The 22,290-nt window shown below is 42.8% G+C and overlaps 1 protein-coding gene across 2 annotated transcripts in view; it reads left to right on the top strand.

Annotated features, from left to right (window-relative positions):
• The first annotated feature begins 7,096 nt into the window (after window positions 1-7,096).
• The window catches only part of GNB5 (G protein subunit beta 5), a 31,747-nt gene continuing 16,553 nt past the window's right edge, over window positions 7,097-22,290 (top strand). Inside the window, exons 1-5 of one of the 2 annotated variants that reach the window (XM_090029628.1) lie at window positions 7,097-9,084; window positions 14,383-14,519; window positions 16,306-16,347; window positions 17,772-17,848; window positions 19,615-19,747. In XM_090029628.1, coding sequence (XP_089885754.1) covers window positions 8,973-9,084; window positions 14,383-14,519; window positions 16,306-16,347; window positions 17,772-17,848; window positions 19,615-19,747 — 501 coding nt within the window. In that variant the 5' untranslated portion in view covers window positions 7,097-8,972. The remainder of the gene's footprint in view (window positions 9,085-14,382; window positions 14,520-16,305; window positions 16,348-17,771; window positions 17,849-19,614; window positions 19,748-22,290) is intronic. The other variant, XM_090029627.1, reaches the window with a different exon arrangement.

Genomic DNA, 22,290 nt, shown 5'->3' with positions numbered 1-22,290 from the left:
GGAAATTACTGCCATTTTGCAAATTCTGAGCATGTGAACCCCTTCTTTCATGTGAATTTTCCTATGTAAACTGTTCATTCAGATACCTGGCCTGTATGCACATTTTTTCACACCACTTTGAAAATCCAGCTTTTTGGCCTCATTCTCAAAGGCTCTGAGCACCAGCAGCTCCTTACATTGTCAGGGGGAAATGTAGCTGCTTGGCATTTTTGAAAATCAAGTCATTAGTATTGTGGCTCTTGTTTTGAATTTTTCAAGTGCCCATGGATGAGATTAGTCAAGTGTATGCTTGGTGTTACCTTCCACTCATTTGCCTTCTTCAAGATGACATTCTGAGGGTGAAGGGCTACATGAGTAGAGGTAGGAGATGCATACGAGAGAGGAAGATAAATAGTGAGGGTAGGGAGGATGAAGGTGCAATGCAAGAGACCATATCAGTGATGTGGGTAGGTGCTAGGTGAACCTTCAACAAGAAGCTTGAACTTTATTTGCATTGTAGCAGGAAAGCAGTAAAATGGTTTCTAAAAGGAGAGACATGACCCAAGTAACATGCAAGAGGGATGATTCTGGCAGCATCATTTTGAATAATATCTTTCCAAAAATGACTGTTATGAATTACCTCCAACTCAGTCACCGGCTATTCTTGTGTTGTCAGGTCCTGTTCCCCCCCCACTTTACCTCCAGTCTTATTGACTGTTCTGAAAAAAACACCCAGTGACACCTAATGACATAACTTCTTTGATTTCACATCTGTAAAGAATGTGGCCTTCTGAATTGTTTTCGTCATTCAGGCATGAATGCAACTTTCAACCAAGCTTTTAAAAAAAAAACAAGGCAGCAGCAAATGTTAATCTTGTTGATTTTCAAGTTATTGTTTTGTGCTACATAAATACAAGTCATGTTTAAAGAAATGTGGATTAATCCAGAATGAGACACTTTTTAATCTGTTGCTTCAATTTCTTTTTTAAAGTATGAGAAAAATATACAGAGATTTAACTTTGAGAAGGCCTTTATGGTAAATTCAGTAGCTGGAAAGTCATCTACCCACTACTGCTTCTTAACTTTAATGTTTAGAAACAGTACAAAAAACTGTGAGTTCATGTGGACAAAACATGGTGCATCTAAAAAGCATAGTCAGGTTCTTTGTTCCTTACTCTGAATCCTCCTGGCCATCACCAAGAGTTTTGTCTGAAGACTGCAGATCACACAAAGACCTTGAAGTGTAAACTAAACCTGCTGAACTGGAGCATATAATAAGAAAGCAGAGGCTGCGCTTTAAAACCTAAGTAGATTATTGGGATTAAAGTCGTCCTTCCATCTTCGTGGTTACGCATTGCTTGTCTACTCATCTGAAGCTTCAAGTGTTGCTTCTTTAAAAGGTAGGTAATTTTAAATATTTAACTCCAATATTCATACAGTATTTAATGTGCAGATAGTATATTGCTAGTGTGTATTTCCTGCCTACATTTTTTTGCAGCTATGACTGTTTCACAACAAATACATTTGGAAAGCTAAGGCAACAACAAAGATAAGTACAACAATTTTAAATCTTTTTAGATGTTTCTGTTTATACTGTGGGAAAATCACTATTTTAAAGAACACAGCCTGTTTATAAATATCTATAATTTCAAAATAAATATAATACTGTTTTTAGTAACTGAAGTTTATTGGCTTTTCATTAGGTTTGTAGTATAATGATTATATAATCACGATAGTCTCAATTAAAGTAATATTGCTAAAGTAACCACTGCTGAATACTAAACCCTGTGTTACAGGATGGATAAATTTAGACCAGTAAATTTAAAGTCTGATGTAAACTTTTGTGGGATGCATATAATAAATGTGTTTCTAAGACCAGTGAATTATTTTGCTCAGCTGAGACACATTTTTACTATAATACTACTTTCGAATACTTTCCCTTCACTATTCCTAAATAAAAGCTCTTAGTTCAAAACAAGGTATGAGGCTGTCAACCAAAACTGAAATACAGATTTCCCTCGATTTATGCTGTACGTGTGTTCCCGGAGAACGGCGTATAAATGAAATTTGAATAAAGTGAACCCACTTTACAATGTAACAAATAGAGAGAGGTTCCCACAGCAGGGAGGGAGGGAGTGAGGCTGGGACTAGGAAAGGAGCTGGGGGAGGAGTGTTGCTCCAGGTGCTGCAGAGGGAACTGAGCAGCACTCACCCCAGCCCAGCTGCAGTGGCCAGTGGCCTGCAGCTGCTGGGCTAGACCGTGCTCCGCCTGTCCCTGCTCACTTCTGCTCCTGGGCTGCACTCTGCCCTGGTGCAGGCAGCTGGTGTCAGCCGCTCCCGGGACCACTGCAGCCGGGGCTGGGGTGAGTGCTGCCACCTCCGCTGCCTGGGGCTCCACTTGTCTATACTTACCCCAGCCCATGCTGGAGTAGTGCCGAGAGCAGCCAACACCAACTGCCTGCACCATGTCATGGCGCAGCCCAGGAGCTGGGGTGAGCCCAGGTGCAGGAGGACAGGTGGAGCATAGTGCAGCCCAGCGGTTGCAGGCAGCTCGCACTGGCCGCTCCCGGGCCCGCTGCAGCCGGGGCTGGGGTGAGTGGGGCCACGGCCCTTTCCCACCCCACCCCACAGACTTACCTGCTTGGGCGGGCAGGCATCTATGCTGATAGTATAAGAGCGAATTTACCTCACATATAACAAATTATGGGTCTAAATATACTCATTGCATAAGAATAAATTTGCATATAAAGAATCCACACACATCGAGCGAAAGCTGTATCTAAAATGGTTTTGGCCACCTAAGCAAAAGTGGCCTGTTTTTTCAGAGATGATCAGCCATGGCAGTTTTCAGGTTAACAAGGCTTCAAGATTATAATTTCAGGAAAAACTTTTTTTAGCTTAAATGGGGCCAAGACTTCACTTCTTGGCTATTTAGTAAATGAATGTAGGGGCCGCTGTTAACACAGAGTCAACTCAGATAATTATTAGTAACTAAAAGTACCCAGATTGCACCTACTTAAGTGTCTAGGTATGTGACTTGAATCTGGCTCTTACTCATCAAATAGTTCATTTTAAATTCATGAATCTGTTTGAGGAAAAGGTGCTACTCCATGAGGCAAGCTGTAGGATCAGGCACTAAATTCAGGAAGGTTTAAAATATATAAATGAACTGACTAGCAAAGCAACTTCCAGAATGTGGATTTTGCATAATGCACAATTTTCCTTTCTTTGCCAGTTTCATTTTGTCCTTTTGTTCTTGTAACAATTTGTTATACCCACCTATGCTAACAGTATTGCATTGAGTTTGTGTAATTATTTTTTCCCCTGAATAATGAATTGGGTCCTTTTGTGAAATTGTTGATGCCCCCCCTTTTTGCTAGAGTACCTTCTATATACTTGTTTCTTCCTCCCACCACCAGCACAAACCCCCCTCACCTCCCACAATGACTCTTGCTCATAAACAAAAGAACAGATTTGCAATGTTCTAGCTTCCAGGATGCTGAGAAGCTAATTTCTGTTCAGGCCAGCTCATTGTTTTTAATGTAGCTGCTGAATGAAGTCTGAACCATGTTTTCAGTTTTGAAAATGATTCATAGAACTATTTAAAAACCCAGTGGAAGAACAATCAATTTCTGCAAATATAGGTTCTTTCTGAAGCCAACAGATTATTATCATATGATTACTGAGTATCTTTTGCTATTACCTAAGTGAAACCACAGAGAAAGATGTTGCAAATAGAAAAGTCAGTGAATACTATGTGCTATGAGAGGGACTGCTGTTACCTATTTCCTCATACAAATATCCTCCACAGGTCAGGCTCAAATGACAGTATCTTGTACATAGTGATGCTTTATCATGTTTAGGGATTAGCTGCTAAGAGCTTATCCAGCCTACAGCTGTCTATATATATATATATATATAGTCTAAGATCCATTAGCTACTAGGAGAATTCAGACAAGCTTTGGCATTAGTGGAACACACTTTCTTCTTGGTCTCTTTCAGCTCCAGTCCACAGCAAAGATGTGTGACCAGACCTTCCTTGCAACTGTATTTGGTCCATGTGATAAATGCTCCAAACTGAAACCCCTCAGAGCAATTTACATCAAATCAGGCCAACTCGACTACTGCTCACTATGTGTGGAAATGGTACGTTACTGATCTTAGGAAAAAGCACATGAGAATAATGTGAAAATTAGGGGTCAGGTGAATTATCAGATATGTGTTCAGTTAGATATTGTTGGGTTTTGAAGCAATGTGGCAAGTGGAATCCCCGCTTCACTCCAATTAATAGCCCAGGTTTTTGGTGATATCTTTTACTGGACCAAGTCTACAGCTGGGAGAGATGTTAAACAAGGTTTTGGACATGAAATGTCTTCCTCAGGCTCCAGTCCCAGTTGGAGATCACACAGTGGGACTCAGAGGGGGTGGGCAAAGGCACTTATGTTCAAGACAGCTCTTTGCTCCCTGAGGGAAAGTGGCCATCTGGTTTTTCCCATGTGTGATGGTATATCACTACAACCAGTTGAAACAGGTCAGACCACATTCAATCCTTGTGCAAATGTGTATAAATCTGCCAAAGTCAATGGAGTTACTTATCCTGAGGCTTGTCCTTCTCTCAGGATCTGTGGTGACCTGTAAGGAGCCTCCATCTTCCCTGTTAACTTGAAAGAAGTACAGGGTGAACTTGGGGTGATGCTTTTGCAAGGGGCTGTTTCAGAAGAAACTAACAGATCTGCCCTTGACTTATGCTATCACAGTAAAGTTGAACCACATGCACAGGTTGCCTGAACTCCCACATGAGGGAGTAGGAGGGATTATCTCAGATCCCACAAGCTAGGCAGGCTTGAGAAAGTTTGGCATTTGAAAGTGGCACCTTCAAGAAATACTTGGTTCTTAGCTTCTTATATACCTTACAGTCCCAGCATTAGTGGGCAACATTGACTGGCAGGTACAAGAGTCAGATAACCTCTACCCGCTATATGGACCTCAACCAGAGCAGTGTCATCTCTCATCAAAAAGTACCTTTTTGTCCTCTACCATGCCATCGAGCATATCACCAGAATCAGCCAGAACTGCCTTCTGGCAAAAAAATGGCAGAAACTAGGTCACAAAGCTGTTCAATGGAGCTGGCAAATAATTACCCCCAGTGAGAAGTTAGCATCTGGCTCCAACTACAAATAGCATACGTGGCAGAGCCTGAAGAGATTGAGAGTGGGTCTCAGAAGATGCAACTTTCTCATGAAATCATGGGACCTTTACACAACCAACCAATGTGTTTGTCAGGAGAAGCAAACCAAGAATCATGTCCTGAGATGCCCTGTAGCACCACAGTGTAGTCAAATAATCTGGCAACACCAGAAGCAGAAGCAATGGCTTGTGGAAAATGTTGGGAACAAACCGTATAAAAAGGTTGGATTGGAGATGCAACGAAGAAGTCCCAGCATTATGACAGGGGGCACTGTGCTGGCAGGCAGCTGCTTTTGGATGAGGTATAAAATTAAGATCATCAACACATCTGCCTATTAAGGCCTGTTTTGTAGGACTTTGGCTACAGTCTTGATATCTTGGCAGAGTTCCAGCTTGGTAGGAATGTTCTGAATTCCTAAACTCCTTAACACCATCAGTTAAAAGGACGCTTCCTTGCTCCAAACTGTTGTGTAGTGTGATCTTCACAGAAATGTTTTGATTTGCTTAGCTATTTTGAAAAATCATTCTGAGACTTTTAGATGGGAGCAAGAATAGTGAATTAGCTGTAGTTTATAGTACAGAGAGAACAAGCTTATCTTAGATCCTGAATATATTTAAAAAAAACAAAAGACACCTACTCCCTCCACCCACGTGCTTTTGTTGATTTTGCCACTGTATTCAGATCCTGCTTGGCCAACAGTGTATTAAACACCAATTTACCTAGTAGGTCTTTTGAGGCATTAATGAACCTTTGCTTAAGATGCAGGCAACAGACGTTTCCACTTTAGGAGTCTCACAACTTTCTCTTTCCTACTCCTAGGATGAAAGGCAGAATCCTTCTGCTTGGAATTTGGCCATGATATAAACTATTAAATAGAAGTGTATTGGTGCTTTAGGAAGAATGGCCACAGTACATTGATTCTCCATAATACTGTGTTAGACTTGCTGTTAGCACTGGAGAAGGATCACTGGCTTGCTGGCAGAGCTGTTGCATCTTGCTTGCGCACATTTATTTTGCAGTAAGGACTTTAATATGAATACTTAGAAATCTCACACTATAGCTTTTTGCATCTTCAGATTTCTGTGCCAAAGTTGAAATTAGCTAGGGAAGGGGGTAGGATCACACAGAGGAAAGTTAGCTCAAAAAGGTGATGCATCTGATTTTCAAGTAATTCATTGTGCACATGCATTTGCTTGTGAACCGATCATTTGTATATGCATTTACCATGACTGTGCACACACATCAAATATTTGTGGACACATCTGGCTAGGGTTATATCTAGTAAGTTGATTCCTTTTCCAGTTACCTGATTTGCATGTACAAACAACTAATTTCAGAGCCAGATATAAGACTCAACTGCACACATGCAGTTTTAAAAACCAGGCACTTTGTGTGCTTCCCAAAGTTCACAAGTCACAGACAAATGTAGAATAATGGAGTTCAGGGCTTCCTAGTTCTTAGTCCTGTGCTCAGGATTGTGCTTGCTAGACCAAAAAAATTCAATTCACAAGATCATCCTTTAGTTCTGAGGCTTCTCCTCCTCTCAGGATCTGTGGTGACCCACAGGGAGACGCAAGTGACCTGTATCGAGGGATTTTTTTGTTCTGTTTTATTTGAGTTGTGAAGGAAACTTATTTTGTGTCTAGTACTAGTTGTCATGCTGAACATTAAGAATCCACTGAGAGCAGCTAGCCAAATTACTCCATTGTGGAAATAACAGTGGTAGTGGTGAGTTTTGCAGGTAAAGCAGGGACTCAGTGCTCTGTGTCCTTCCCATAATGCCTGGAGTTGCTCTTTAAATACAGAATTAATTTTCTGAGAAAATGAAAGTGTAATAGTTAAAAATTAATTTAAAAATCACCTTGTGTCAGACCATTTCCTTCCACCCTATGCCCAGATTATTTTAATAATGGAACAATAAATACACTTTCTTGAACCTTCCTTTTATATTTCAAACTTAGTGAAATCTTGCACACTTATTACATTTGAAAAGTTTCTGTAGGGCAAATGATTATTTTTGGCATTAATCTTCATACGTGAATTTTTTTTTTCCGTAGAGCTTGACAACGTTATATAGACCATTGTTTCTTTCAAAATGGCTGGTATTTCCTATTCTTATTGGAAAGGAAGCCCCTTTCCAGAATCCTTTGGAAATAGTAGGAAGCAGTGGCCATTTATAGAATGGCATCTTGGTTATAGGCAGCCTGGAGCTTACTTTCCACTGCAAACAATGATGGAGGGTAGCCACCTTGAAAGAAGAAAATTCTCTTTGTGCTAAAGCAATGTGCCTAAGGCAAGTAGAACGTGTCCCTGTTCTCCCCATGTCTGAAGTGTAGGCAACATTTTATCGGGGTAAACTAGAACATGTATGGCTTCCATAAACTTCCACTGACTTCAGAGGATTTAATTTCTAGGTCCCTTAACATGCATCCAAGGATAAATCGTGGATCAAAACCTGGGACACTGTCATTGGTCACAGTCCAATAAATGGAATTGTTTCTCCAAGAATCTCCCCTGCTGTCTCACCTGGACACAAAATAGTCACAGTATTGAATTTAATATAAAGAGAACTCATTGTTCAGATACCAAAATGGTACATGCTAAAAGCTTCCTGTCTCTTTCCTGCTTGTTAATAATGCTTTTATCATCTTGATATCCCATTAAAATTATTGAGCTATTACGCTATAGAGTTAGATGTAGGCTGTCGCAGTGCTGGAAACTATTTCCAAGCTGCCATTTACTCTTGGGAGAAATGACTGATACTCAGAAGTCACCCATATTCAGCCTGTGTGCAAGTTTCATAGTTCATATAATCACCAAGCATGGAAATGAAAACCCCAGTTGTGCGCTGCTCATAAACCTAGTGTACAAAGTGCTTTATTTTCTCCAGTGCCCAATTTTTTGTCCAGGATGTGCACAGAGCCTAAACAACAGTTGTAGCATGCACGTTACCTCATTTTTCAATTCTGGACCTTCTGCAGGTTGAACAGTAGTCACTTGGGTCTATTTTCTGGCTCAGAGAAGACAATGGGAGTCAGTATTAGTCATCAAGAGCAATTAACAAAAGAAGAAGATATCAAGGAACTCTCTTTTTTTCTAAGGTAGCAAATGCTGTTACGGCCACTTCCAGCCACTGCTGTGCCCAGAAAGTGGCATCACCACTTGATGGCACACAGCAGTAGCTCAACTTCCAGGTGCACAAACTGAGGCCACCCTTAAGGATGCAGCTGTACCCATCAGTCAGTAGACACCAGGGGTAGGAAGCTTCTTAGTTTCATTTGAGTTTGCCAAGTTGACCAACTTCACTGCTGAGCTGTTTGTGGAGCAGTAAAAGAAAAAAACGAGGTGGTTCCTCACCGTCCCTGAACACCTCAGCCCAGCCCGAGCCTGAGCCTCGAGCCAGGGTGCCTGCTCCGCGGGCGGACGGGGCTGGAGCTGCACACAGAGATGTCAGAGGGGATCCGAGCATCAAAAAGGCGTCTGCGCCGGCGGAGCCGCTCCCTGGTTTTCCCGCAGGATTTCCAAGCGGGATTGGGCTGAGGACAATGCGGGCAGCGGCAGCGGCAGCGCCCGGGGCGGGGGGCAGGGGCATCGCCTCCGTGGCGGCGAAGGGGCCGCGCTGCGCACGGAGCCAGGGCAGGAGCCGGCGCGGCCTCGGACGTCAGCGCGGGGGGGGATCGGGGGGAGGAGGGCGGGGGGCCGACGCCAGCCCGGCGCCCGGGCTCAGTTGCTCAGGCAGCCGCAGCCGCAGCATCCCTGTCTCCGTCCCCGTCCCCGCTGTGCACTGCTCTGTCTCCCTGCGAAGATGGCAACCGAGGGGCTGCACGAGAACGAGACCCTGGCGTCGCTGAAGAGCGAGGCGGAGAGCCTGAAGGGCAAGCTGGAGGAGGAGCGGGCCAAGCTGCACGACGTGGAGCGTGAGTGCCCCGCGCGGGGGGGGGAAGGCGGGCCCCGCGCCCCGACAGGCGGCGTCTGACGCGCCAGGCCGCGCCCGGGCCGGCGGTGCGGGAGTCCCGGCCCCTGAAGCCGAGCGGGGCTGGGTGTCGCAGCCTGGGAAGCTGGGGGTGTTCCCACAGCAAGGCACCGCCCTGGGGGCCCATGAAGCGTTTCTGCCCGAATTACATCCCGGGCGGGTCTCCTGGCAGACAGGCTGCCTGGCCTCCCTCCTCCGCTGGGGAAGGCCGAGGCCTCCGTAGGGCCCAGCGCCAAGCCCGTCAGCCCATGGGGACCCCGTCCTGCCTTGTCCTGTCCAGCCCCGCTCCAGCCTCCCCTCGGCCGAGACCCGCGGCCCTGAGGATGTCGCTGGAAGGCGCCGCATGCCTTGTTTTGGTGACAGAGACGTCACACGATTTGCTGAATTTCTTTGCAGGTGGCTTGTGTTTCCACCCCTTGTTTTCTCTGACGGTATCCATGACTTCTAGGGGGGCACTGCCCTGGAAAGGCTTTGGCCAGGGCTATGCAAGGCTCTACTTTATCAATTCGGTTCTGCTTCAATTTGGCCACTTAAACTATCCCCAGTGACTATTTATGTTAAATTAAAATGGCTCTTCCATTTTTTTGCATACTTTTTAAAATGATGCAATTCATTTTCTTTGCCCTGATAAAATTAAGTGTTGGGGTTTTTTTCTCCCCAGGGCAAATCATACTTTATGGTGTTGCCCTTACTCAATTTTGTTTTGAACTGCAGCTCTGAGAAATGTGGCCTGCACATTTTGAAGGATTGAATCCATCATTTAAAAGTTTTGATTAAAAATATGAGCAGTTGTGTCATCTCTTTGATCCATTGTTTTTTAACATTGAAGAGACCGTTGTGATCTTCCAGTCTATGCGTGGCACAGGCAGCCTCTGTATGTGGCACACAGTAGATTGGGAAGGGGACAGGCAGCACAGGAGCAGATAGGGCAAGGAACAAAAAGAGCATCAGATCAGGCAGGAGCAAAGGGCAGGATGCGGAATGAGTAACGAATTGGTCAGCAGAGCAGCAGATCAGGAACAGGACTTGTACAGAGTGTAGACCTCATTTGTGGCATGCCTGCCAAAAAGATTAGCCCCCACTGTTCTAGTCTAACCTCCAGTATAAGACAGATAACCTCACTTAGTAATTTCAGATTCAGGCTTATAATATCTACATGAATTACAGCGTGCCTTGTCTAAAGAGATCCAGTCTTATTTGGAACACTCGAGGCCAGGGGTGGGCAAAATGCGGCCCGCAGGCCAGATGTGGCCCGCCAGGCCATTCTATCCGGCCCGCGGGGCCCCTAAAAAATTTAGAAAATTAATATTTATCTGCCCCTGGCTGCCTGTCATGTGGCCCTCGATTGCTTGCCAAAACTCGGTAAGTGCCCCTCCGCCCAAAATAATTGCCCACCCCTGCTCTAGGCCCAAGTCTGCAACCTTTACTGGTGCCTTGTTGAGTACAGAGGAGCTACTTGCCTGGGTAAGGGTTGCAGATTATGGGACTGATCCTACAATACATTGTTGCATGTGCTGGGAACACTTCAGAATTATACTTCGATTTATGAAACTTGTAGGAGGCTGCTGAGTTTTGTTTTGGGGTAGGCATCTGCCAAATCTAGGTTGCACTGATAGATGCAACTGCTTAGGCTATAAAAAAAAAAGGGGGGGACGGGGGCACTTTTCTGATATGGTCTGGATACAAGACTATCAGTCTGCTTTTCATATTGCTGTTACTGGTCCCAGTGCTTGTTTTCTCATTGGATTTTTTTTTCTCGTGTGAACGGATCATTTGATAGGTTTCAGTTCCCATGATAGGTGGAAAACATAGTTTGTCCTTATTTGGCTTCGTCAGTACTTTTTGAGAAGACTGGTCTGCTTTTAACCCTTACTAAAGATCATTTTATAATGGACAAGTTGTCAGGAATAACGGACAGTGATATTGTTCCCTTACTATAGGAGGTATGTCCCTGGAAGGGGCAACATTTGTAGCTAAAAGCATTATTTTGGCACAGTTATAAGGCTGATGTTTTTGAAGGATAATTATTGCAAAGCTAATCCATTAGACATCCATCTCAGACTTAGAGGGGCAGAAATTGCTCGCCTGACCCTGAGCTAAGGAGTCATCTCAGATGTGGTAAGGATGCCCCACCCGCAGCTGGAACTGCCCTTTTTAGCACACGGGTATTTTCAGAGTTGCTTTCAAAAGGGCAGTCATTTTAGCTGTGAGTTTTGGGAAGCAGAGGTCAAGAGCTGTGTAAATTAATAATGTAGACTCTGTTTTAGGGCTTGTTCCTGTGAGGTACTGAGTTAACTACCTTTTTTCAGTGCCAGTTGTAGCTATCCAGTGCAACCACAGGAATAAGACCCAGAATCTCCTGCTCCCAAGTGTAAGCTTTGCCACTTGCGCTAAAAGCCCAATCCAACACTCCATGAGAGTTAAGTGACCCCAGGTTTAGATCAGGCTTTGCCTCCTGTAGGTAATTATTAGCAGCTATATCCTCATACCTGCTGCCATGGACCACCTGCAAGGGTTCCCTGCAGGTGTACTCGGCTGAAATACATCAGCACTTCTCTGGGTTAGGACTTTTTTTTTCTTTTTAATTTTGAGAATTAAACAGAACAGGTCCTGGGGCTGCTGCTGAGGCTCTCTTCTCCCATAGCTCTACCTTCTGCCTTGAGGGGCAGCTACATTGTACCCATGCTGCATGTTAGACGAGCTAGAGCTTTTAGAGGTCCAGTCTCCAGTTCACCCCCTTTGCAGCCTTCTGTGCAGAGCCCTCCGCTATGGTTTGAAAGAAGCAGCAGGTCCCTGCTTAGCCTCTCACAGAATAAACAAGCTTTCTGCCATAACTACTGCTTCTCCCCCTCTCCTCCTCCCTCAAGTCCCACAGACAGCCCTGGCTCCAGCATAGTGATTGTTAGTGGATTTCACATCCATGTGCTTTTCCACAGTTATTGTTCCAGTGTTATAAACCTAGTCTTATTTTTATAAACAGTAGCTGATAAAATAAACTTATATACAATGAGAGCTAGTTTCTGTTCTATCTGAAGGGCTTTCCTATGGGCCCCTGAGAATGAACACAAACTGCTTTGAATCATCCCTTTTTAGAAAGGAGACCATGCTGTGATTCCAGTGTATTCAGGTGCAGCGCAGTGAGATCCTTTACAAGGATGCAAGTTCATATCATTAGACATGGATTGGGGTTTGTGAGATTGGGGTTCTATACCTTGCCCTGCTGGAAGACATCACTTTCTCTTCCTGTAATTTAAGTTTCTTCATCTTTAAAATGAGGATAAGGACCCTGACCTCATTTGTAAAGTGTTTTAAGACCTATTGCTGAAAAGCTATATAGAAAAGTGAATTATTATTGTTATTGTTGTTGTTCTGTTACCCAAACAGTTCAGCCACTCAGCTCAACCAAGGTTATATCCTTCCAGCACCTGGCACACAGACCTGTGGTGGGAAAGCTGTAGGCAGATCAAATGCTCTGTCTGGCTAGAATCCAGCACTCATCACAGTAGAGTTATGATGCTCATCCCTTTTCTAGTTGCTTTTTCCCCCACCATACTCCGTGTGGTGGCAACATCCTCTACTGTCCAATAAGACAGTAGCTTACCTGGCTCTGTCTAAACTGTTTCAAGCATCAGCTCAACAAAGGGTAGGTATAGCTGAGACTTGCTTAGGTTAGATCTGAGTTTGATATGCCTAGATTCAGTGAGATATGCCAACAAGGTTTTCAACTACTGCTACCCTGGGACCTTGGTAGGTTCAGCCAGATCCTCAGCTGGACTAACTCCATATAGTACCACTGACTTCAATGCTAACCTTAATGCATATGAATGGTCCTGTACTTACAGTCAGTAGTTACAGAGCATGGTCCTACTCAAGTCACCATAGTCTTTAAAGACATTGGTTTAAAAAATAAAAATGCGTGGAAATTGAAAGATGCCCCAAAAGAACCATACTTAAAAATGTTATCTGTAAATAAATTCAAAGCTGAATTTGCTTCACCTTCATGAACAGCCCCTTGAAATTGAGGGAACCACTAATAAATAGACGTGCTTGTATCAGTAGATCCGTTAGCTTTGGTAGGTTTGTTTTAACTGCAGAATTAGTCTGGGCCCTTTGGTCTGTTTTAAGTACAAATCTCTGTACTGTCCATGCACAAAAACGTCTGATTTGGGTTTGGAAATGCTTTAGGTGCAGACATCACTGGGCTTAGTTTAATTCAGCCTGTAATCAACCCAAAAATCACTTGGATGTTGAGGGAAGTTGTAGACTCTTCGTTAGAGGTTTCAGGAAAAGGTGGATAAGCATCTGCCTGGGCTGGTTTACAAACAAAGAATCCTCCTTCTGTGTAGGAGATAGCAAACTTTTGAAGTCTTTTCCAGTCCTCTGATCCTCCAGTCACCATCCATCAGAAGAAATCATAAGAGCAAGTTCTGCAGTTGGAGACAGCTGGATGGGAAAATCGTAGCGCTTCTCAGTGAAAGGAGTGATGGGATAGCTCCTTAGACACACAAGTGCTATAACTGAGGACACAAATATTGGAGAGTAGCTTTTCTCTGGGCGAGCTCTAACTCAGGCTAGGTTACCCCAGGTGCTTAGAACTGAGTGCCTGGCTGTTCATGCAAGGAGAGCAGATTTGGGACTAACCCCACTGGCATGAAAGGAGCTGAGTAAGGGTATCAGCAGTACTAACGTGAATAAAGAGCTATCAAGCCCCCTTAATAAATACTGTGCTTGATTTGATGTAGTAACATTTTGGCTTAATATAATGTGTTTATATTCTCAAACCAAAAACATCATCTCTACTTTTTGAAAATGACAGTGCCATAATCATTGCAGACAAGGAAGTTAGATCTTCAAAATCTAATGATGTTCCATGCAGTTTTTCAATTTTTTACTAAAATTTTGACAAAAATTAAGTCCAAATTAATATAGGTGATTTTTTATAGGTTAAATAGAAACACAAAACTCCAATGGCAGATAGGCAGGATTCCCTCAGGCATTTCTTCTGTTTCTAAGAATTGTTTTAGGCAAAGAATGCTGTATCTGTGGTATATACACACGATGATTTGATTTCCTTCAGATGATCTCAAGATCTGATCTAGCAGACATGTACAGGACTGACTGCTCACCGCAATGTGCTTCTTGGAATTCTGTGACTAAAGCTACTTGTGGCATAAGTGTTTGCAGGATCAGGAGTTAATATGCATTGAATATTTGCGAGTAACTGATGGTTAATTCTTTGCAGTTCATCAGGTGGCAGAACGTGTGGAGGCACTGGGTCAGTTTGTGATGAAGACCAGGCGGACTCTGAAGGGCCATGGTAACAAAGTCCTCTGCATGGATTGGTGCAAAGACAAAAGAAGAATTGTGAGCTCTTCCCAGGTAAGGAAATGTGTTAGGAGCTTTTCAGTCACTGATGGGTGTTGTGCAGTTCTGACAGCTATAGTAGAGAACAGTAAATGGAAATAAAATGTATGGTTAATCTAAGTCTTTCATAATTAAGGCATTCGCATGGCAACATATTTGTTAAGCACAAACCAGACTAATAAATAAAGAACAGAATTCTGTTGAGCATCATCACTACACTTGATGGGGGTAGTACTGTACTCTAAAAACCTCTTGACCCCCTTTTGTGCAGAATTTTCAAGGGTCCTTTAGCACATTAGATATGCAATTTTATAGTAAGATTTCATATCATTTACACATACTGGTCTGCAGCATCTCATGCTTACTATTTGCATTAGCATATAGAAAAAGAATTTGGATAGGGAGAAATGAAAAGTGCTGATTTTTTTCCCCCTAGAAAAGTCCTGTGCCACCTGGAACCATGAAATTCCTTGAGTTGTCCTTGCATTTGATCTGACCTTAAAATAAATTTAACTCAGCTTGCTACAACTATTGCAAATGTTGGGGCATTTGGAGAATTGGTTGTTCTGTCTGTTCAAGAGCTATTTCCTATCACAAAACTGGTCTAAGTGAGACATAATAAGATAAACATCCTTTACTTTTAGGTTGCTGGTTCATAGTCAACCTAGAATCATAGTGACTGGAATTTGTTACCAGTATATGGGCAGCTTCTTGCATCTGACCTGTGTGTGTTGGCCTATAGGAAATCAGTTGGTGTTCACAGTGTAGTGCCTAATATTTAGAATTAAGTATTTATATTACAAGTTGCTGTCAGAGTTACTGCTAATTGGCTGTGTTCATAGTGATCTCTGCAAGGAGATTAAAGACTGAAAGTTTAATATGCTATTTTAAAGTGGTAGATTATTAGTGTGTACAATTGAAAGCAAGAGAGGCTCTAATTCACCTTAAAATATGTGTTCTGAAAAAAACCCTCAGTAATTCTTTGAACTGTGAGTCATTCTGGGATTTCTGCTATTTCTCTTACAGGTAATTAAGATCTGTGTTCTGTTTTAAACCACTTAGTTCATACTCATTTTGTATTTTATTAAACATTTATTTTGTGATAAATCCAGGTACAGCAAATAAACAATTTGCTTCTACCATGCAGGAAAGATGAAGAATATTATGTATATAAGCTAAAGATAATAGGCAAAGACACAGTATGATTATATAGTGCACTACTGGCTATGTGTTCATGATTGCTATTTATAGATATCTTAAATGGGTGGCTGATGGTTCAATTAGAGTTAGAACTAGGAAGAAGAGAGGAGAGGACTAGGAAGGGGAAAATGGATAAACAGAGGGATGTGAGGAAGAGATGCAGCTGTGCCTTGGCAGGTAATAATTATGGCCTAGGCTAGGTAAACTCAGGAGAGAAATAAAGTAAAGGTTACTGTTTCCTGAGAAGATCTGACCTCCATGGTTAGTGTTAAGGAGAGCTGTGTCCATTCCCTTAGCAAGGCTAAGGGAAGATCTTTTAAGGCTGTTTTTCCTGAGCACACTGGTACATGGGGTGTGTTTCTCTATATAAACCTTTTAGACACCATTTACTCATCAACATGAGAAGAATTGTGTAATTATCTCGCAATTAGAGAAATACCAAGCTGAATTCAGTGGTGTCACTAATTTGGAGCAAAGAGCATTGCAGCCAGCGGCAATGATGTGAAGGTGGTGCAGAAGTTAACAGCAAGTGTTTGCACAAATCTCTGTAATGTGGGACTCAAAATACTCTTGGTTTCTCTCTGTCTGCCTTTTAATTTAGGATGGGAAGGTGATCGTGTGGGATTCCTTTACTACCAATAAGGTAAGAAAAGTTCAAATCAAGTCTGTAGTTTCATTGAAGCATAGAAAATTAGGGTTGGAAGGGACGTCAGGAGGTCATCTAGTCCAACCCCCTGCTCAAAGCAGGACCAGCCCCAACTAAGTCATCCCAGCCAGAGCTTTGTCTATCCAGGTCTTAAAAACCTCCAAGGATTGAGATTCCACCACTTCTCTGGGTACCTGTTCCAGTGTTTTACTACCCTCCTAGTGAGAAATTACTGCCTAATATCTAACCTAAACTTCCCTTGCTGAAACTTGAGACCATTGCTCCTTGTTCTGTCTTCTCACCACAAGAACAGTCTAGCTCCAATCTCTTTTGAACCCCCCCTCCCCTTCAGGCAGTTGAAGGCTGCTATTAAATCTCCTCTGTCTTTTATTCTCTAGACTAAATAAGCCCAGTTCCCTCAGCTTGTCCTCATAAGTCACGTGCCCCTGAACCACTTTTGTTGCCCTCCACTGGACTCTCTCCAATTTGTCCACATCCTTTCTGTAGTGGTGTGCCCAAAACTGAATACAGAAGTCCAGATGTGGCCTCACCAGTGCAGAATAGAGGGGAATAATTACTTCCTTGGACCTACTGGCAATACATCTACCAATGTAGTTTCTATATGCAAAGCCAAATTTTGGCTGCATTGCATGGTTTTGTGAGGTGGGACAGGAACACTTCCCACTCTGTCCTCCTCAATGTGCCAGAGCTGTGGTACTCATCAGCAGGGTGCTTAAGTACTTGGACATGAGGATTTCCAGCATTCTGCTCCCTGGCTGGCCTTTGACCGTGTTATTTTTCTGTTTATGACCTGAGTGCAGAGTAGAGCTGGAGAAGTGTAGTCTTGGTGCTTGCCCCTGGCTGCTTTAGCCATTTTACCCCCAGATGCCCCAACCTCTAATGGGCCCCACATGCCCCTGCAACTCCTCCTTGGCCCCTTCCACTGCATCTCAGATCTACATAACCTTAGTGGAGGCTATGGGTAGTAAAAACAAGCATTGTCATGCTGCATTGGGAGCCCAGAATGGGAAGCTTTATTGCATTCTTGCAGGTACAATAAGCCTTGCACAGTTGTTTGTGAGCAAATTGCAATAAAGCATGAATTTGATTAACTCTGCATTTGCAGATTAGCCTAGGGAAATATATGACTTGATGTATTTCACTTGAATTTTGTTCTTCTAAAGCCTTTTGATTTGAGGATAATAAAGGGTCCTTTTGAAGTAAAGATCAGCTCTTTGGTGTTTAGTTTAAAGAGAAAAATGTATCAGCTCTGTTTCCTATATTTATTTCAATCCAATGAGTACTCCTAAGGGCACTTAAGCAGTTTCAGCCTCATTATCATTGTTTTAACACAAATTAGCAATGTAGTAAAAAAAAAAAGGAGTTGATGCTTGAGATATAAGGGACATGTTGTATTTCAGGAGCATGCGGTGACAATGCCATGTACATGGGTGATGGCGTGTGCATATGCCCCATCTGGATGTGCCATTGCTTGTGGGTAAGGATAAACTCTTGCAGCTTTGAACCTGGTGGATCTTTCTGTGTAACTGAGTATGTCTGTGAGGTGCAATATAATTCCATGCAGAGATACCCATAATAGGGCTACCTCAGGTACTTGCAGTATATCTGTATTAGAGCAGCACCTCACCTGAGCTAGTACACCCTGCTTCATACCCAGGCTTATTTGTCTATGTGAAGCACTATACTGCTGCTGATACCTGAGCTACCTCAGGTATCGCTGCACAGTGTGTCATGGAAGCGATGCACCATAGTTCCAAGGACATGTAGCTAGTGGAGATGCAACAAGATTTCAAAATGTACCTTTTTCCTTTCAGACACATCTTGGAAACTGTGGGAAGGGGTGTGTTGCTTAATTGTTCTGTTGGGAGTTGGGGAGGAGGGGAACAACAATCCAAAATTAAACTGAAGGTTAATTAAAAAAAAATCTGCATATGTGACATTGTCTGTGCATCACTGGAGTTGGTTCACAACTTTACAGATGCTGACAGTAAGATCACTGGGATGTTGTAGACAGCTAAGAAATATCCAGTGAGCCTGATTGTTTCCATACTGGTTCACGCTCACATAACTCCATTGACTTCAGTGGAGGCACTTCTGATGTGCGTCAGCAGGAGAGGAAAATTGAACCCAAAACAGGGCCTCTTCCAGCACCCCTGGGATCCAATGAGCATCTTTCTGTTGCTTTCACTGTCCGGTGGATTGGGTTTTGTTGGATCAAACGCAGGTTTGATATAGTCCATTATGCATCCTTTGATTACCTCATGACTTTATTCGTATGAAGCAGCTATCTTCATGAATTCTTTTCAGTATGTATTCTTACATTGAAATCCAAGATCAGAGTCCCGTTGTGTTATACATTGTAGAAATCAGTCTTCTAGTGACTTAGGATCACTTATTGCCCTTGGCTTGTATTTGTGGCTGTCAAAGGGAATTGGACAACATGTGCACATCTAGGGGACATAGGACCTTAATGCTGTACTAAGTTTTATGTGCCAACTTAGTACACAAAGAAACTGTTACTGCTGTTTTCTCATCAGTAGATTGTAGAACTTCAGGTGTTAAATACTTACTCCAAAGAATGCTCTGTAGCACGTGCAATCATTTAGAGCAGTGGTGCTCAACCTCTTGCCTCCCATCCAGGTCTGGTTTGCAAAGCTTTATCATCCAACCCAATGGGCTCCCCATGGGTCTGGAAATTTGGCTGCAGGGGAGCAGTAGCAGTGTTAATTGCTTCCAGAGCCACAACAATTAACACTACTATTGCTCCTCTACCACCACTCCCCCACCATCATGTTTCCAGACACTGTGGCCACATCTGGTGCATGGAATAATGCCAACACAACAGATCACACCTGCAGGCTGACCCTATGCAGGATCCAACCTGCAAACTGGCCCCACACTGCTCATTTGACCTGGGGAGCCAGATTGGTTGAACACCACTCATTTAAAGCATCTGTCTCCAGGCAACTTAGGATTTGTTTGATTTCTTTTTTTTCATTCTGTAAATGTCTTTAACAGTGTCTTTTAAATAGCATCATTACCTTAAAATTGTGATAAAAAACAGGTGAGGATTCCCTTGGCGAGGGGAATCCCAGATGCTGTTATACAATGGAAATCTATACTTGTATGGGTTTTTGACACTGAAGAATTTTTAGGACATTTAAGTCTTTTGTTTGCTTATCATCCCATATTTATTATTGTTAGTGATTTATGGGTGTTCTCTGTGTCTTTTCTTTGCCATAGTGGCCTGGACAATAAGTGCTCTGTGTATCCACTGACATTTGACAAAAATGAAAATATGGCTGCAAAGAAGAAATCGGTTGCAATGCACACAAATTACCTGTCTGCCTGCAGCTTCACTAACTCAGACATGCAGGTAAACGCATTCACTTGCACGTTACTTGGGTATAATGCACAGCTATGAGCTTCACTTACCTTTGTCAGCATAAGGAGATGCAGGTCACTCCTCCCTGTACCAGCAAGGGTCTGTGTGCCTCAGGAGGGATATCCTGTTCTGCACAGGGGAGATACCCCTTCTTTAAGAGGCAGCTTCTGACTCAGCTGGAAACTTCATAGGTGCTTTCACTGGCAGAGGCTATAACAAGGAGGATCTGCTGAACTCGTTGATCTAGCTGTCATTGGCAGTAGCACTGCCTGGTCATTTGGAGACTTGTTGATGGGAGGGAAAGGTTACTGCACTGGTATTCTGTGCACTTTCCATTGCAGGGGTCTGTGCCAGCTTGGGCTTTTATGAGGTGAAATAGAAGAGTAACATAGGAAATCTAACTGTGTTAAAACGCCATCACCCTCACAACCTGATTCAATGAGGACTAGGTTCCAGCTGCTTGGAACCATTTTTGTCCCATTTATTCTGTATTCTTAGCCTGCTTTGCTATTGTACTAATTGATCTATTATGTAATTGAGGCCCCAGATCAGGGCCCCATTGTCTTGGGTGTCATATGGCCACGTGTCTGGAGTCAGTCAGTCTCCGCTCCAGAATGAAAGACAAAGGGGTAGGTGAAAGGAAGTACCATTATCCTCATTTTAGAGATGGGGAACTGAAGGGCATAGAGATTTGTAGGATTTGCCCAAGGGTATATGGGGAATCTATGGAAAAAATATAGGAGAGGGAAAACAAGAAATACCATCCCAGTCTTCTTCATGCCAGCCTGCTGCATTAACCACAAAGGATCCTGTATCTGTAATATATAAACATCTAAAATATCCTACATCTACAAGAATGTGAAAACCTAGGAGCAATGAAAGAACCAAGATAATCCTCAACCCCAGTCTGTTTTTAGAATTTTAATTGATATTCTACACATTAGACTGCAGCAAAATAAATGGAGTAGAAAGTATTTCCATGGTGGAAGCTGGATAGAGAGGCATATTTTACTTTCCTTCTCTTAAGATATTTACAGCTCTTACTAAGGGAATATCAGGTATGATTGCTTCTATTTCAAGACATGAGATACCCAAGAGTAAGCAGTTATTTGCTATTCTGTGGTTTCAGTAATGAATCTGAGATGCTGATTCAAGTCTGTTGCCATGGAAACAGAAGGAAGTCAAGGATCTACCCACAGTGCTCCAGAGTGCTTAATTGTGGTCTTAAAATGCAGGAGGCCAGTATAATTAAGGCAGGGCAAAACATGAAGTCTAACTTGGATGAAATGTTGTTTGTGAAATACAGAACCAGCTTTTTGCTTTCCTGGATACACTTATGTGAACTGATGCTTTTTATTTTTATAGGGTTTAATTATTCTCTGTGCTTAATGAAGAAGTAACAATACCGGGAAGGAACTTGCATTCTCATAAAGAAAATTGTATAGCTATCATGCAGACTGGTATAATATTATTTCTCCTTTGTGCAGCATTAATAGTGGGTTTAGGGCCTTTCTACGTACAGGAATACACGTTCCCTGTCCCAAGGAGCTTACAGTCTTGCTACACAAAGATATTGCCTAGAGTGGTATTTTATAGTCCTGAGGGTAATGGATTAAGGTAGTCTGGTGAAATGAAGAGTGAGATTAGAAAAGCAAAAATAAACCAGCAGTCCAGTCCTCCTTCAGGATGCCGCTGCTTGATAAAGGGCTGTAGAAAAACATGTTTTATCTCCATAGCTTGTGAAATGGCCTTGAGATCAAGTTTCTTATAACGTAATTAACCAGGACTATAATGAGGCTACAGGATAAAATATGTGCCATAAACAGCACAGAGGATTTCCCTCCACTACCTTTTGTTTAAGCATTAGGGAACATTAAGTGTTTGTATGTACAGAGGAGCAGTTTTCTTCCTAGTTCACATCAACATTAGACTTACTCCCAACCACAGGCTAAACCCAATATAATTTAAAGGCTTTTTCCTGCCTGTTATCAGCAATTGGTGATTCACTTTGCAGGGAATAGACAAAACCTCACATAACTAGGTGCTCTCTCTGCCTTTACTCTCTGTCTTTTGCTGCATAGCAGCAGGAAAGCCTGGTTGCCACACGCCAAGCCAGAAATACCCATAATTAATAACAATAATGATACTTTCACTTGAAGATCCTAAAGTATTTTATCTGCAGAAGCCAAACAGAACCCAATGGCTGAACTGGGGATTGAATTAGAGAGCTGTTGACTTCTGTTTTCTTGCCCAACCACAGGGCAAAAGGCTTATATCAGTGACAATACATTGTTTCTGATATGTTGTACAATACGACAGAGTAAGTTAGACTCATCAGTAGCCCTCCAAATACCCATGTATTTCAGACCTGATTTGGTATTACTGGAGTGAGCACGTTTGTTAAAGGAGGAAGGTCATATGTGCTTTGCCCTCAAACCTATTAACATACTGACTATGCTAAATGCTGCCACAAGGTGGCAGATGAAGACCTTTGAACCAGTGTTTCCAAATAATGTAACAGCAACTAGAACCAA

This window comes from Crocodylus siamensis, chromosome 15 (genome assembly GCF_052110815.1).
Source record: "Crocodylus siamensis isolate JL-2025a chromosome 15, ASM5211081v1, whole genome shotgun sequence".
In the NCBI taxonomy this organism is placed as follows: domain Eukaryota; kingdom Metazoa; phylum Chordata; order Crocodylia; family Crocodylidae; genus Crocodylus; species Crocodylus siamensis.
This window is presented reverse-complemented; position numbering and strand designations above follow the sequence as displayed.